At 44.3% G+C, this 15,212-nt stretch overlaps 1 protein-coding gene across 1 annotated transcript in view; it reads right to left on the reverse strand.

The window, feature by feature from the left end:
- Positions 1-8,561: 8,561 nt before the first annotated feature.
- TMX4 (thioredoxin related transmembrane protein 4) overlaps positions 8,562-15,212 on the reverse strand; it is a 28,666-nt gene continuing 22,015 nt past the window's right edge. Inside the window, exon 8 of the mRNA XM_086460814.1 lies at positions 8,562-8,983. Within this exon, the coding sequence (XP_086316940.1) occupies positions 8,697-8,983 (287 nt within the window). The 3' untranslated portion in view covers positions 8,562-8,696. The remainder of the gene's footprint in view (positions 8,984-15,212) is intronic.

Genomic DNA, 15,212 nt, shown 5'->3' on the forward strand with positions numbered 1-15,212 from the left:
AGATTTTGGGGAGAAGAGAGAAATCAATACCTTGCTTGGAAACAACCCCCCAAAGCACAGCGCCAAGATGTGGGCAGGCTTTGAAGAATGCACAGGAGCAAAGCAGCACACACTGTGCTCACCACACATCTCTCTGGTGCAAGCAGACCGGGGAGTCTGTATTTTGCTCACTGTTCATCATCCATGGTGCAGCATGGTGAAGAGATGCAATGCAATGCAATAGAAGTATGGCCGAGTCTCACTCCCTCCAATTTGGGGCTTATAGTGACTTTTTTTTTGTTCTTCAGACTTGCTGGAGAATTCAGATAACATCAAGTTAAATATATATACCTCTGTGAAAACCACGGCCATCTTCCTAGCTGCTGGTTTATAAATAACAGCTAGGAACACAATATTCTGCAAAGAGCGAGAAAAATGCTTAAGATTCAAAGGAGATTGTCAGATATCTTTGGAGGGATATCTTAGGGGCTGAGGCAGGAAGGATGGTGCCAGCTGCAAGCACAGTCTCAGGAATCATTTAAAGGAAATGATGGCACTAGGAGATTTGCAGCTATTTCTTTAACTGCTGTCCCAGATGAGGGCATCTCAGATCAAGCTGTACAGGGTGCATATGGGGTCATTTCTCTAGCCAGTCAGAATATTCACGGAAGGAATTACTTACTGGAAATGAATATCGGTACACATACAACTACACCGTGCCATGAGGCATTTATCACACATCAGTGTCAGACACAATTTAAATGCAAACTGGTTTAACATTGACATTTCTCTGCGCTCCCAGCACAAAACTGGGGACACGTCTGCTTTCATTTATTTAGTTTGCATTGCCTGTGCTAAAATCAGGTATTTATCCTAGAGCATGAGACAGTAAGCATTGCACGATAGCTAAACATTTTAATACACGCAGCTGAATTCAACCTTAATGAATTCAAAAGCGATGAATGTTGGAAAGTTGCATTAAAATTGCTGAAGGTAACAATACTGTTTCACCAGTGGTCTCCTCCCCGGCTTTTATGTCTATAGTCACTTAAAAAAAGTTAAGCTCTTCAAAACACTTCCCACCTTGATCCTTCTCTCTCTCCACTTACGTGTTCATTTGCTACATTCACACAATATTGGTGATTTACTTTACTGGCCATTGTTTGCCACTCGGGCTAAAAGTTTCTCTTCCCTCCCCTACCACGAAGTTGCTCACACGCCACCCTCTGCAAATCCCCCCAAATGTGCCAACCACACCCCAAAGCCCAACTGGAGTCACTGACTTCTTGCTGCCACCCAGCCAACATGCCCTGGGAAGCTCCAGAGACCTCAGGAGTCCACCAGGATCTGGAGACTTTTCTATGCCAGCTTGAGCCCCCTCCACCCCTTCCCACTCCTGGCCAGTTTGTGAGCTGGAGTACAGCAGAAGGTGCCAATATCAGCACAAAAAAAGCCAAAACTAGGCAAAACAAGAAGTTTTATCTGCTGCTGAACTAGGACTCCTTGGCCTCTTACGGGTATAATCCCTAGGAGAGTGCAGCCAACACCTCCCCAGCACATCTGACACCCACATACAGACCAGCTCTGACACAGCTTCTCTCCAAGTAATTGGCTCCTCATTTTAATGAATCTCTTTGTATGACAGGTTTCTTCTGGCCGCTTAATGAGACATCAGCTGCCTGAACTTTAACCTTGAAGCAGAAGAACATCATCTGACTTAACAGCAATGAGTTTGCCCAAGCAGCCACAGCAAACCTCACTGATAAGTTAATGTACAATTCAATTGAAATGTTCAGATGCCATTAGGGCAGAGGAAAACGAACAAACAAAACCAAACCAGTCAGGGTAGCATTAACATCCTCTCCCATATCTACGGCTTCTTACTTCTTCCTCTGACAGGTCACCGGAGAATTACCAACAGAGAACAGTGTCACATAATTGGAGCTCAGCTCAACCAGGCTCTGCGAAGGAAGCTTTGCACTTTACGTCAAAACCGAGTATTGCAAACTCCAGCAGAAAACCCTCACAAATGGCTATTAAACACAGAGGTACAACTTCTGGCTTAGAAAGTGCTCCAATCAAAAGCCAAAACAGCATTCTATGAAATATCACGTCTGTCCTTATGTATATTACTAGAGAGGGAGATCGCTACACAGCGCTTTAGTCCAAACCACTGTGTCCTTCTGCAAGATCAGAGACAACGTCGATGGTCTCATGCCAACACACTAAACCCTCCAGAGGTGAAGGATGAGTCAGCTGGGATTTTCTCACTTCAGTCAACTGAAGTAAAGATTAACTGGAAAAGTTAACTGCAGTATATAATTAAAATATTTCATTGTCCCAATTATTACCTATTTCTCAAGGCTGTTGTGTAGAGCTGTTTTATCAAATAATGTACAGAAGTAAATAGATACTTTGACTTCCAAATTCTCCATGAACATTTTTTAATTTCTCCAAATAAAACATCAGAAAATATCTATTTAGAGAATGTGAAGTGCTTTCAGCAAGTATCTGAAATCAGAGGTGAACCAATTTACTTTGGCCCCTCCGAAACAGTCAGAAGAATCAGCAGAAAATATTTGAGGCTTTTTTTTCTTGCAGCAGCAGCTATCTGCGATGTCAGGATGAGAATGAGTCAAAAACAATGGACCTGCTGCAGACATGGACAGTTTCTTGGCCATTCAGGACAGACAGTGAGCAAGAGGCCCTAACAAGCCCCTGAATGTCTTCTTTGAGAAGTCAGTAGGGAAGTCTGGGGACTGCTGGGGCAGAAGGAGACTTGAGCTCCAGAGACAACCAGCTCTCCCAGGAGAATCTGGATGAGCGAGTACAATGAAAACAATCCAGGGGAGATCCAAAGAAGTTGTCAGTGCCATTTTTGGCCCCCCAACCGCACAGCAATAACGAGACATAAAAAGTGCCCTTATCAAGCATGATCTTCTCCTGTCCTTGAGGCGGGACCAACAGTCAAACACTTTGAATGTCCACCATCATTTCTGCATCCTCTGCAAGCACGAGAGCTAGCAGCACAGCCTGTGGCGAGATGATTGGCAGTGTCTATGTTCAGCTCTCACACTCCACTGGAATTCAGAATAACAGATATAAAAGTCTAAAGTACTAGCAGGCTCTGCAAAATTCTAATGAGCCAAGAAAAATGGCCTTTCCCTATAAAATCGAAATTTAAACAAAAATATTTGATTACTACATCCCCATTTGTTCCCTGTATGTTTAAATATGAATCTTTCTCCTCAGGAAAGACAAAGCGAGAGTACACAGCTTTTAGTGTTTTTCTACTGGGAAAGAAATGAAGGTGTTTGGTTAAAAGAAGCAGTCACCACAGTCTTCACTAAAGTAAATCACAATAGTTTTTTTTTTCCCCCTGTAGGGAAGGGAATGAAAGAAAGGTATCAGCAGACTCTGTTCACTAGCAAGTGAGATTACAAATGAACCACTGGAGCATGAGACGGGTGAGGAGTGGAAGGATAAGCAGAAAATTGGAGAAAATTGCAGCTCCTGGGAAGGGCTGCAAAAGCATCACCAGGGACATGCACCGTTTCCTCCTGGGCAGCCCTGCACCGCCAAGCATCCTGGTGTCTTCCCTGTTTGCACAGGGAGGTAACACTCAGAAAAGGGAAAAGGAGGGGATCCATTTCCTTGCGACTACCATATGGCAGTCAAAAGACCTGCTGCAAAGCCATGCAGCTTTTCATTTCCAGCGTGTGATCAGCTCCTGCTCCTAGGAGGAGGTATGCGCTACTCGGCAGCTCTGTTGCTGGAGCTGCGAGTTACCACTAGTCCAGTTCAAAATTCCAAAGCAGAAACTCAAGATTTTCTACTGCTCCAGTACAGCCAGAGTTATCTTCATATTTCCTCTATAAAAATAAAGCTTATGTTTGTCTGATTGCTTGAAGTAATTTTCAAGACCCAGTCAGATTTTGCCTGTAGTATTCCACCTGCCTGTTGTCATGGGGGAGATTTCATATTCTCACCTCACAAGACAGAACAAGAAGCAGCTGATTTAATAGTAAAACAACATGCTCGCTATTTGATACTATTCCCTCTTCAACTTTACACCAGGAAATCAACGCAATGGAAAAGAAAACCAAAGTGAATGGGACATCACCCCACCCATGCAGCAGTTCTGTTCCCAGTGAAAGGCAGTTCAGAAAATTCATCTGAAGAGAACGAATCCGTGTACTGGATTCAGCAGTTGTTCACATCATCTAAATACTTTGCTGCAACGGTTCCTGATTGTCACTTCTCCCTCCAGCACACCTGGCCTTAAGGCCTATTTCTTCAGCAACGAGGGCTCGCTGTGAACTATGATCAGAAGATGGGCCATTTGGATCTGTACGCTTCTTTTTGACCACATCAGTAGGGGGAAACTGTACTGCTGTCCTCCAAATCCCAGAGAGAGTTAGCACATGATTTGCAGTTAGGAGACTTCTCAGGGGGGATAAAAACCCCCTAACCTAACGGAGGTATCGAGGTGAAGTCCTCGAGGGTGCAGAGTTACACCGTTTTGCCCAGCAGCCTGCATCTGAGCCCCAGAGTGCACTGCTCAGCCCAGTGTTCCTAATGAAACCCTCAATCTAGGTACGCTCCTTCCGTTCATTTTTTCCACTCGTGTAAGAGAGAGCAATTCATTAATGTACAGGTTTGTTTTAAACAGTTTAAGGAGCCTTCACAAGTCACAACCTCTACTATTAATTGGAAGATACATATTAAAAAATAATCTTTTGTTAATCACACAGATAAGCCGTCTACACATCGAGAAAATGAAAACTAACAAGAAGATCATAAATACAAAATTTATATGGAATTTCAGTAAAAATACCCATAGTATAAATTTGCAACATGTTCATATAAAAGACAATCCCGTATAACATCTTTGTGAAGAAAGCCCACGTAACAAGTGTGGCCCAGCATGGGTGCAGCATACACAGTGTTCCAAGACGCGCATACAAGTTTCACACAAATCCCGAGGACAGGAGTTTTGGAAGGCTGTATGTATTCCTAGTCTCTTTAAAAAGTAACTCACTGGATTTTTTAAATTACTTGCTTTTAAGCATTCACATTCAGATCCATCAGGGACAGGTTTTCAGAGTAGCACACATCCCATTTGAAATTTAAATTGATTCTCAAAAATCTTAAGTCATTTTTGACATACAGCTCTCGTTTAACCAGCCTTACAGCCCTATCTTTGATCAAAACATTTTGAACAGTGTTAGTAGCAGCTTCTCCAAGGACATTTTGTCTATACTGAGGTTGCAAGAACAAGTTCCATTTTTTAAAATTAGTCATAACAGAGGTAACACTCAGATTGCAGAAAAGGTTGATACTGACTTTTTTCTTGAAACACACAAAGTTTAATACTATTGCAATAGTCTAATTAGTACTATATTTGCATGACTCAACTAAAACGTGTCTTGGTGGAATAGAAACCTGATTCTAGATGGTATATTAACATTACACTTTTACTGCATAGCTAGTGGTCTTTCTGTTAAACACAATTTAACCTTTACAGAATTTGCTGCGCGTTTGCTGGATAAACATTAGTCAAAGTTGAGTATCTCTACTATCATGCTCCAATATTTTTCCTGCAAACGTAAAACTAAGTTGGAGATAGCAATGGTTGCACAGCACCTGTTCTTCTAAAGCCTTAATCAAAATTTTGTGAGCTTTGCAATAAGGTACTCCAATACATGTCAAACACAGGCAAACCCAAGTTAGCATGAATACTCCCTACTTTATTAATGAAAACACAGGAGCAATGACATACATACTATGTTCAAGAAACCTTAGAAGCCTAGTATAGCTCACTTCCAGATTCACAAGACAGATCTATGAAGAGGAACTCTCTGCCTGCTTACTTAATCCCTGCTCATCAGAGTGTGATCTTACAGTTAGGCCTATTATGATGGAAAATACTTAATATCTTGCTTTTAAATAATCCAAACTTAAGTGACATGCAAAACCAGAGGAAACTTAAGCAGAGACGTCAAAGAATCATCACACAAAGGAGCTTCTGATCTTTCTCACAGCATCTCATAAACCACTTATCTTTAAAAGAAAGTGTCATTTGTGGTTTGTGGTTTTGTTTTTTAAATTCAAAGACACCGTAATGAAATCCAGCTCTTGTGAGAACACCTTGTTTGTCCAAGCATTCAAAAAGACCAAATACCTCATCCTGAGCACTGAAGAGAGGTACACTTGACTTTCTAATACTTCATATTCCCAACAGAATACAACAAAGCCACTGTAAGATACAAAGATGTTCTGTACCTTTCAAAGTTAAAACCTCTTAAAAGCTGAAGAGGATGTTAGATGACTGGCTCCATGATGTTAGAAAAGTGAAAAGAAACTGAATCAAAATTTAATATTGACATGCCCCCTCCTACACACCGAGTGTCACAAGACCCTATCGCAGTATAAAATATCCTCTTTGGTACACAACCAAAGTCATCATTGCCCTCAATCTGTCCTGGATACAGTCCCACATTATTTTTGGATAGCATGACTGAGGGGATATGTCTATTCTTATCTTAGGCAAGTTCATGTAACAATATGCACACCGACTCCTGCTTGTCTCATTAAACAGGGTTAAAGTCTTGTTTTTCTCTTAGACTTGTGAACTCCTGATGCACAGATAATGAAAAAAGCAAATACATCACAGAAACAACGAGTCTGCGCTCTGAGCTTTTAGGTGCACAGTTCTTCTCTCCAGACTACAGTGACCACAATATTCTCTTAATTTTTTGAAAATAAAAGCTTAGCTTGAGTTTGAGGGTTTGGGGTTGGGGGGTTTTTAGATTTTTGTTTGTTTGTTTTTTTAAAAAAAAAAAGCTGCTATGTACCTCAACTGCTACAGAGTTCTGCTGTCTGTAAGCTTCTACAATTGCTCAGTTACATGGAACAATGCCCAAATAACACAAGACAAACTGTTCTCATTATAGTGCAATGTATATATATTATCAATTGTATGTTTTCACATATGTGAAAGCATATTTACACATGTCCACTATATGAAATTCAAGCTCCAGACTGAGAATGTTCCTTATGGAAATTCATATTCAATATATGCAGTGTAATTTTGTTCTTCACACAGCTGTAAGACAAATGCAAAGTTTCTACCATATAGTTCCAACACACAATACACAACAGGACACAGACAGGAAAAGTTAAGCTTTCTTAGTAAATATGCTCGTTATGAGCATTTAAAAAAAAACAAAAATCAATTTTCAACACAAATTTGCCCTATTAATCTCAGTCTCAAAGGAAACCAGCATTTTGCACTTGCAACTTATCTCTCCTAATGAGAGATTATTTCATCTCTGATTACTCTTTATTCTTGAAGAACAAGATGAAATTCATGCATGTTAGCAAGGTTTATGCAATATATATATTAAAAAAATAAAATCAAGACACACAATCACATCAACAAAATAGGAACATACAGGATCTCACTGTAGGTATTCCTTACCAAAAAAAGCCTTCTATATTAACCAAGCCAAAGGAGGAAAACACTGATACCTTTAATGACTTCAGTCTTCTAACCACACCTAATGCTGTCTACCTGGCAAGACATTTTCACTTTACAAAGTTAAACAGAAACACATTTATCTTGATATAAGTAGCAAAACCAAAAGCTTCTCCCCACTAGCCACCTGGCCCCTCTCTTTTCCTAACATGGTGATTCCAGCCACTAAAAGTAGAAAAGCAATCAAAGGTAAAACCTCAAGTGCCTCTTCAGTTAGTTTTACTAAAGCAGTCTGAGCTCTACCAAAGTATTCAGAGTTGGAAATGGCAAAACTGCACTGTACATAACAAGCTTGTACTGGCAAGAAACAAACAACTTACTGCAAAGTGAATAATTCTTGCTAGAATTTCTTGAAGGGAGACCAAAAGAAAAGTCATTCTTTAGCAAAAATCCCCCCAACCAAAATAATTTCTTTTAAACCTTTTAAAAGTTCAAACATCTAGCTGGCACTCTTTCTCAGCTTGAGGTTTTCAATTACTCAAACTCCTTGGGTCGAAAAAACTCAGATGACAAGCTTGAGCTGTGCAGCATGCCTCCAAATTACCAAAAACTGAAAAATCTGGGGGTGTACTGTATGATAAACTTTCAAAACAAACATTAAGAAAAATGAAAGAGAACGGTGCTTAAGTTGAAAATGATAAAAAAACCCCATCGTACACAACATTTTAATAGAAGACCAGAAAGGTGCCTTCTATCACTGCTGTATTGCTTATATGGTACTTCTGTGGCATTTGGGAACAACAAACATTCAGACAAAAAAAATAAAAAAAAAAATAAAATCACAGTCCTGCCAAGCTACTGTAAACAGTTAAGAGTCCTGATCTTGCTTAGGTCAATACTTACAGGAACACAAGCACAGATGATCACTTTACAGCTGATCAACTGAGACTGTTATACACCTTTTCCCTTAGAAGACTTTAAACAGGTAAGATACACTTATTTTGATTGTCATGGCTAAAGTTACACAACGCCCAGCATATGTGCTTATAAAAGTAAGCAAGCAAGTATTAGCTAAAAAAAAAAAAAAAAAAAAAAAAAAAAAAAAAAGAGAGAAGCCTGCTAACAGAGCAGACATTTTGTGTAAACACAAATGACAAATCAAGTGTAAGCTTCAGCTCCAGACCCAATGTCTGATACTTCTTTGGTCCAAGCGTACAAAATACACCATTGAAAAAATCTATAGTCCATTATCAGCCACCTGACTTTTGCGCTGTCTTACTGAGCTTTCAGTCTCTGAACCAGCTAAAGGTTGTTCACTTAAGTCTTCCGTTTCTTCTTCCCCTGATTCTTTTCCAAGTGCTAAATCCTCCTCCGATACATCAGCGCTTGAATTTGCTGCATCTTCTCCATCTGAGAGATCTTTTACATCTGCAGTCTCTTCCACATCATCTGCGGAAAGCTCTGCAGCCTCCTCCGGTTCTTCTAATGCTGCATTCTCCACATTATCCTTTGTAATTGCTTCTTCTAAACAAAAGAAGAGTTTCAAATATTGAAGTTAGACTGAATCTCAGAACATCATCTTCTAAAGTTATATCACGATGTATGTATTCCAAAATATTCAGAAACGTTATTATTAAAAACTTGTATGGGACTATTTTATTTTTCAATTATTTCAATTAAATCTCCAGTAGTATTTTTCCAGCAATTTCATTTGTTTTTCTTGCTTATCAGGCATAAATAGCCTTCATTTTGTTCCATTAAGTTACAAACTAAAGACAGATCAATTTTACTAGAGTCCTTGAAGAGGTATAATCAAACAAATCAGTGGGAAAGTGCTAGAAGACTGGTGAGCTCTGTCACATAACAGCTGCTATTGAATCAGCCAGCATGCATGGATGTGTTTTCCTTCTGATAGTGACGAAGATCTAAGATTTGGAAGATGGTCATTTTGCACACTTATGAATTCTAGATCTGGCTGAAATCTTATTGGCAAGCATCACAGATGCATCCTCATTTTCAACAGCAAACCAATACACACAATTAAAAATAAATTTTTATTTAGAGTTAAGTTCTGACTCCACTTAATAGCACAAGTGTAGCAAAAGGTGTTCCAGAGCTTAAACATAGCTGAGAAGAGACTATATGTCCTGGGTTACAGTGTAAAATGTGCCAAAAGAAAAAAATATATTCTATTACCATCTTCAGGAGCTGCTGAGACCAGGTGGGGCGGTGCTCCCTGCCTCCCCCCTCTGGACTATCTCCTGTCAATGGGCACAACAATGCCTTATCGCCTGACCCATCGGTAACTCGCTCCTGGGCTATCTCCTGTTAATGGCCCATCAAGGAACTGCCTCACGACTCCCCATCCCATTGTGAGATACTCCGCCCGGGGAGGGGGGGGGAAGGAGCCAAGCAGTCCATGCCAAATAAAAACGGAGATTTTGAACACCCTAGCCGCCTTTCTTCCACTGGATTCCCAGAGGAGCTTTTCCCCCCACCTGAGTTCCAGAGGACGAGAGCTACCTGCCGACCACTGGACCTTCGGAGGAAGACCAGACTCTTTTACCTGATCGCTGCTTCCACAGCACTACACCCATCGCTTCAGGAGGACTGCAGCCAGCATCTTATCGGACTGCTACTGCCACCCTAACAGGGTGTCAGGTTGTATTCCTGACTCTGTCAGTGTAAACCAGTGGGTTGTTTGTTTTTTCCCTGCCTTGTGTTATATACATATATATATATTAGTAAAGAACTGTTATTCCTATTCCCCATATCTTTGCCTGAAGGCCCGTTAATTTCAAAATTATAATAGTTTGGAGGGAAGGGGGTTACACTCTCCATTTCAAGGGAGGCTCCTGCCTTCCTCCACAGACACCTGTCTTTTCAAACCAAGACAGATTTTGGCGCCCAACGTGGGGCTCGAGGGCATCGAGAGATAAAGGAATAACGGTTTTTGTGCATTGGATATAGATTCCTTGTTAAGTGGCATCATGTGGGCTAGTTTATCCCGGTTCGTGTGGCATGTGGTGGTGGCTGTATTTCTCCCATTTGCAGGCCCTTATCTAAACATGGGTCCTATAACTAAGGCTACCGTGACTGTTATCCAGTTTGTTTTATGGATTAATAAGGTGAGGAATTCATGGCTTATTAACTTCCTCTGGAAGGCGGGCACATGGATTCGGAGCTATCAAACACTAAATGTATGCTTTTGGGGTTACTTTAATAATGGTACCTACTGTGAGGAAATGACACCGGGAGAAACTTTCTCCCAACCCCTAACCCAGCTCTTTGGGTCTACTCCACCAGTTTTCGAAGGATTCAGAGCTTTCCTAAGTGCTAATGATATCATACAGTGGCTGGTGTTGCTGATAATCCTGTTTTATTCAGTATTCAGAGATCAGGGGAGATTGGCTTGGATAACTACCCTGACTAGGAATGCTGCTCCAGAATCTGACCCTGCCTCACAGCTCACATCAGAAATGAACCACTCGGATTGGGTGAAGGAGATACGTGAGATGGGCCAGATGCTGAAGGAGTGCATTCTCTCAGCTGCTGGGAATCCCTCCTCCTGCCTTGAAGAGGGAGAGTCTAATGGTGCAGCAGTAGAACCCACAGACGTTACAACCGTCCAGGTTCCAGCTGAAACGCAAGGGCAGTCAGAGCCAGCAGCAGTCGCCCCTGTGGAAACGAGGAAATCTAAGATGAAATCAGACCACTCAGTTAAGAAAGGAGGGCCCTCAGAACCTGCAGGCGAGCCAGTGGTTGAGATAATCACAGAGTCCCTGACGTACGACAGTCTCCGTAATCTGCACAAAGACATCGTACGGCGGGGGCGTGAGGCTTTTACAACCTGGTTACTTCGGGTCTGGGATCTTATGGGTACGGGTGTGCAACTGGATGGCAGTGAGGCAAGGAATTTGGGACCCTTGACTCAGGACTCAGGTGTCAATCTGGTATTTGTAAGGGAGCCAGGGACCCTTTCCCTCTGGGAGCGGCTTTTAATGAGTGTGAGAGAGAGGTTTGTCCACAGAGAGAGAATGCAGGAGCACCATCATAGAATGCGCTGGAAGACCCTTGAGGAAGGGATCCAGCAGCTGAGAGAAGTGGCAGTATTGGAGGTACTTTTTGGGAGGGATGGACAGCATGGTAATGACCCTGACAAAGTCAGGTGCACAGGGCAAATGTTGTGGAGTCTGGCAAATCTAGGGCCATCCGAATACTCCACCTTCATTGCAATGATTAATGCAGATAACGACCGAGAGACAGTGGGTTCTGTCACGAGCAAGCTTAGAAATTTTGAAAGCATGATCAATGGCCCAATGCAGGCTAACGTTTCTGCTGTGATTAAGAGCCTACAAGAGGAGATGAGGGAAATAAAGCAGGAGGTGAGGAGGAGCAGTTCCCATTTGGCACCGGTACAAGTCACAGGCCCCAAAGTCGGAGCCCAACGTCCCCCAGCTAGAGGGAGAGGGTACACCCCACGAGCTGAGCTATGGTACTTCCTGCGCGACCATGGGGAAGACATGGGAAGGTGGGATGGGAAACCCACTTCTGTCCTGGCAGCACGGGTGCGTCAACTCAAGGAGGGAAACACTAACCGGGGGAGTAACACTAAAGTGAAGGTAGCCTCAACCTCCCAGGACCGAGCTGCCAGATATTACAGAAGGGAGGATGATCTGACAGATCCCCTTGAAGGAACCTCTAGTATGTATGTCCAGGAAGGGAATGGTAACCAGTGCTAGAGGGGCCCTGCCTCTAGCCAGGGAGAGGCACGGGAAAACCGGATATTTTGGACGGTGTGGATCCGATGGCCTGGCACGTCAGAGCCACAAAAATACAAAGCGTTAGTTGATACTGGTGCGCAGTGTACCCTAATGCCATCGGGACATGTGGGGGCAGAACCTGTTTCCATTGCCGGGGTAACGGGGGGATCGCAGCAATTGACTCTGTTGGAAGCCGAGGTGAGCCTTACTGGGAAGGAGTGGCAGAAACATCCGATTGTGACTGGCCCAGAGGCCCCGTGTATTCTGGGCATAGACTTCCTCCGGAACGGCTATTACAAGGACCCAAAAGGTCTCAGGTGGGCATTTGGGATAGCTGCTGTGGAGGCAGAGAGCATTAGGCAATTGAACACCTTGCCCGGACTATCAGAAAACCCATCTGCAGTAGGACTCTTGAAGGTGGAAGAGCAACAAGTGCCAATTGCCACCTCGACAGTGCACCGCCGGCAGTATCGGACGAATCGAGATGCCGTGATCCCCATCCACAAAATGATCCGCGAGCTGGAGAGTCAAGGGGTGGTCAGCAAGACCCACTCACCCTTCAACAGCCCCATTTGGCCTGTGCGCAAGTCTGACGGAGAATGGAGATTGACTGTGGACTATCGTGGCTTGAATGAAGTGACTCCACCGTTGAGCGCTGCCGTGCCGGACATGCTGGAACTCCAGTACGAGCTGGAGTCCAAGGCAGCAAAGTGGTATGCCACTATTGACATTGCCAATGCTTTTTTCTCCATTCCTCTGGCAGCAGAATGTAGGCCTCAGTTTGCCTTCACCTGGAGGGGCGTACAGTACACCTGGAACCGACTGCCCCAGGGGTGGAAGCACAGTCCCACCATCTGCCATGGACTGATCCAGGCTGCACTGGAAAAGGGTGAAGCTCCGGAACATCTGCAGTACATCGATGACATCATTGTGTGGGGGAACACAGCAAAGGAAGTATTTGGGAAAGGAGAGAAGATCATCCAGATTCTCCTGGAAGCTGGTTTTGCCATCAAGAAGAGCAAAGTCAAGGGACCTGCCCGAGAGATCCAGTTCCTGGGGGTAAAGTGGCAAGACGGACGGCGTCAGATCCCCACCGAGGTCATCAATAAGATCACTGCGATGTCTCCACCAACCAGCAAGAAGGAAACACAGGCTTTCCTAGGCGCCATAGGTTTTTGGAGAATGCACATTCCTGAGTACAGCCAGATTGTGAGCCCTCTGTACCTGGTTACCCGCAAGAAGAACGATTTCCACTGGGGCCCTGAACAGCAACAAGCTTTTGCCCAAATCAAGCGGGAGATCGCTCATGCGCTAGCCCTTGGCCCAGTCAGGACGGGACCAGAGGTGAGGAACGTGCTCTACTCTGCGGCCGGGAACAATGGTTTGTCCTGGAGCCTTTGGCAGAAGGTGCCTGGAGAGACTCGTGGCCGACCACTGGGATTCTGGAGTCGAAGTTATAGAGGGTCTGAGGCCAACTACACTCCCACAGAGAAGGAAATCCTAGCAGCCTATGAAGGAGTCCAAGCCGCCTCGGAAGTGATTGGCACCGAAGCACAACTCCTCCTGGCACCCCGACTACCGGTGCTGGGGTGGATGTTTAAAGGAAAGGTTCCTTCCACCCACCACGCCACTGACGCCACATGGAGCAAATGGATTGCCCTCATCACACAACGCGCCCGTATTGGAAACCCAAATCGCCCTGGGATTTTGGAGATAATTACGAACTGGCCGGAAGGTGAAGACTTTGGCCTCACTGACGAAGAGGAGCAGGAACAAGTGACGCGGGCTGAAGAAGCTCCACCGTACAACCAACTACCAGCAGAGGAAACACGATATGCTCTTTTCACTGACGGTTCCTGTCGCATCGTAGGGATGAACCGGAAGTGGAAAGCAGCCGTATGGAGCCCCACACGACAGGTCGCACAAGCTACTGAAGGAGAAGGTGGATCAAGTCAACTTGCTGAACTCAAAGCCGTTCAACTGGCCCTGGACATTGCTGAAAGAGAGAAGTGGCCAAAGCTCTACCTTTATACTGATTCATGGATGGTAGCCAATGCTCTGTGGGGCTGGCTGGAAAGGTGGAAAAAGGCCAACTGGCAGCGTAGGGGAAAACCAATTTGGGCTGCTGATGAGTGGAAAGATATTGCCACTCGGGTAAAGAAGCTACCTGTGAGGGTCCGTCATGTAGATGCTCATGTCCCCAGGAGTCGGGCTAATGAAGAACATCGTAACAATGAACAGGTAGATCAGGCTGCAAAAATAGAGGTGTCCCAGATAGACTTAGATTGGCAACATAAAGGAGAGTTGTTCTTAGCTCGATGGGCCCATGATGCCTCAGGCCATCAAGGCAGAGAGGCCACTTATAAATGGGCACGGGACCGAGGGGTGGATCTAACCATGAACAGTATCTCCCAGGTTATCCAAGACTGTGAGACCTGCGCTGCGATCAAGCAGGCCAAGCGGGTAAAGCCTCTGTGGTACGGTGGACGATGGTCGAAGTACAGGTATGGGGAAGCCTGGCAAATTGACTACATCACTCTTCCCCAAACCCGTCAAGGCAAGCGCTACGTGCTGACCATGGTGGAAGCAACCACTGGGTGGCTGGAGACCTACCCTGTGCCTCATGCTACCGCCCGGAACACCATCTTGGGCCTGGAAAAGCAAGTTCTTTGGAGACATGGCACCCCTGAGAGAATCGAGTCAGACAACGGGACACATTTCAAGAACAGCCTCATAAGCACTTGGGCCAGAGAACATGGAATCGAATGGATATATCATATCCCTTATCATGCACCAGCTGCCGGGAAAGGTGAACGGTGCAACGGGCTACTTAAGACTACCCTAAAAGCACTTGGAGGGGGGACTTTCAAAAATTGGGAACTGAACTTAGCAAAGGCCACCTGGATGGTCAATACCCGAGGGTCCATCAATCGAGCTGGTCCCGCCCAGTCTGGACCCTTGCACACAGTGGACGGAGATAAAGTCCCTGT

The sequence above is a fragment of the Leptosomus discolor genome, chromosome 2 (genome assembly GCF_034619465.1).
Source record: "Leptosomus discolor isolate bLepDis1 chromosome 2, bLepDis1.hap2, whole genome shotgun sequence".
Lineage (NCBI taxonomy): Eukaryota > Metazoa > Chordata > Aves > Leptosomiformes > Leptosomidae > Leptosomus > Leptosomus discolor.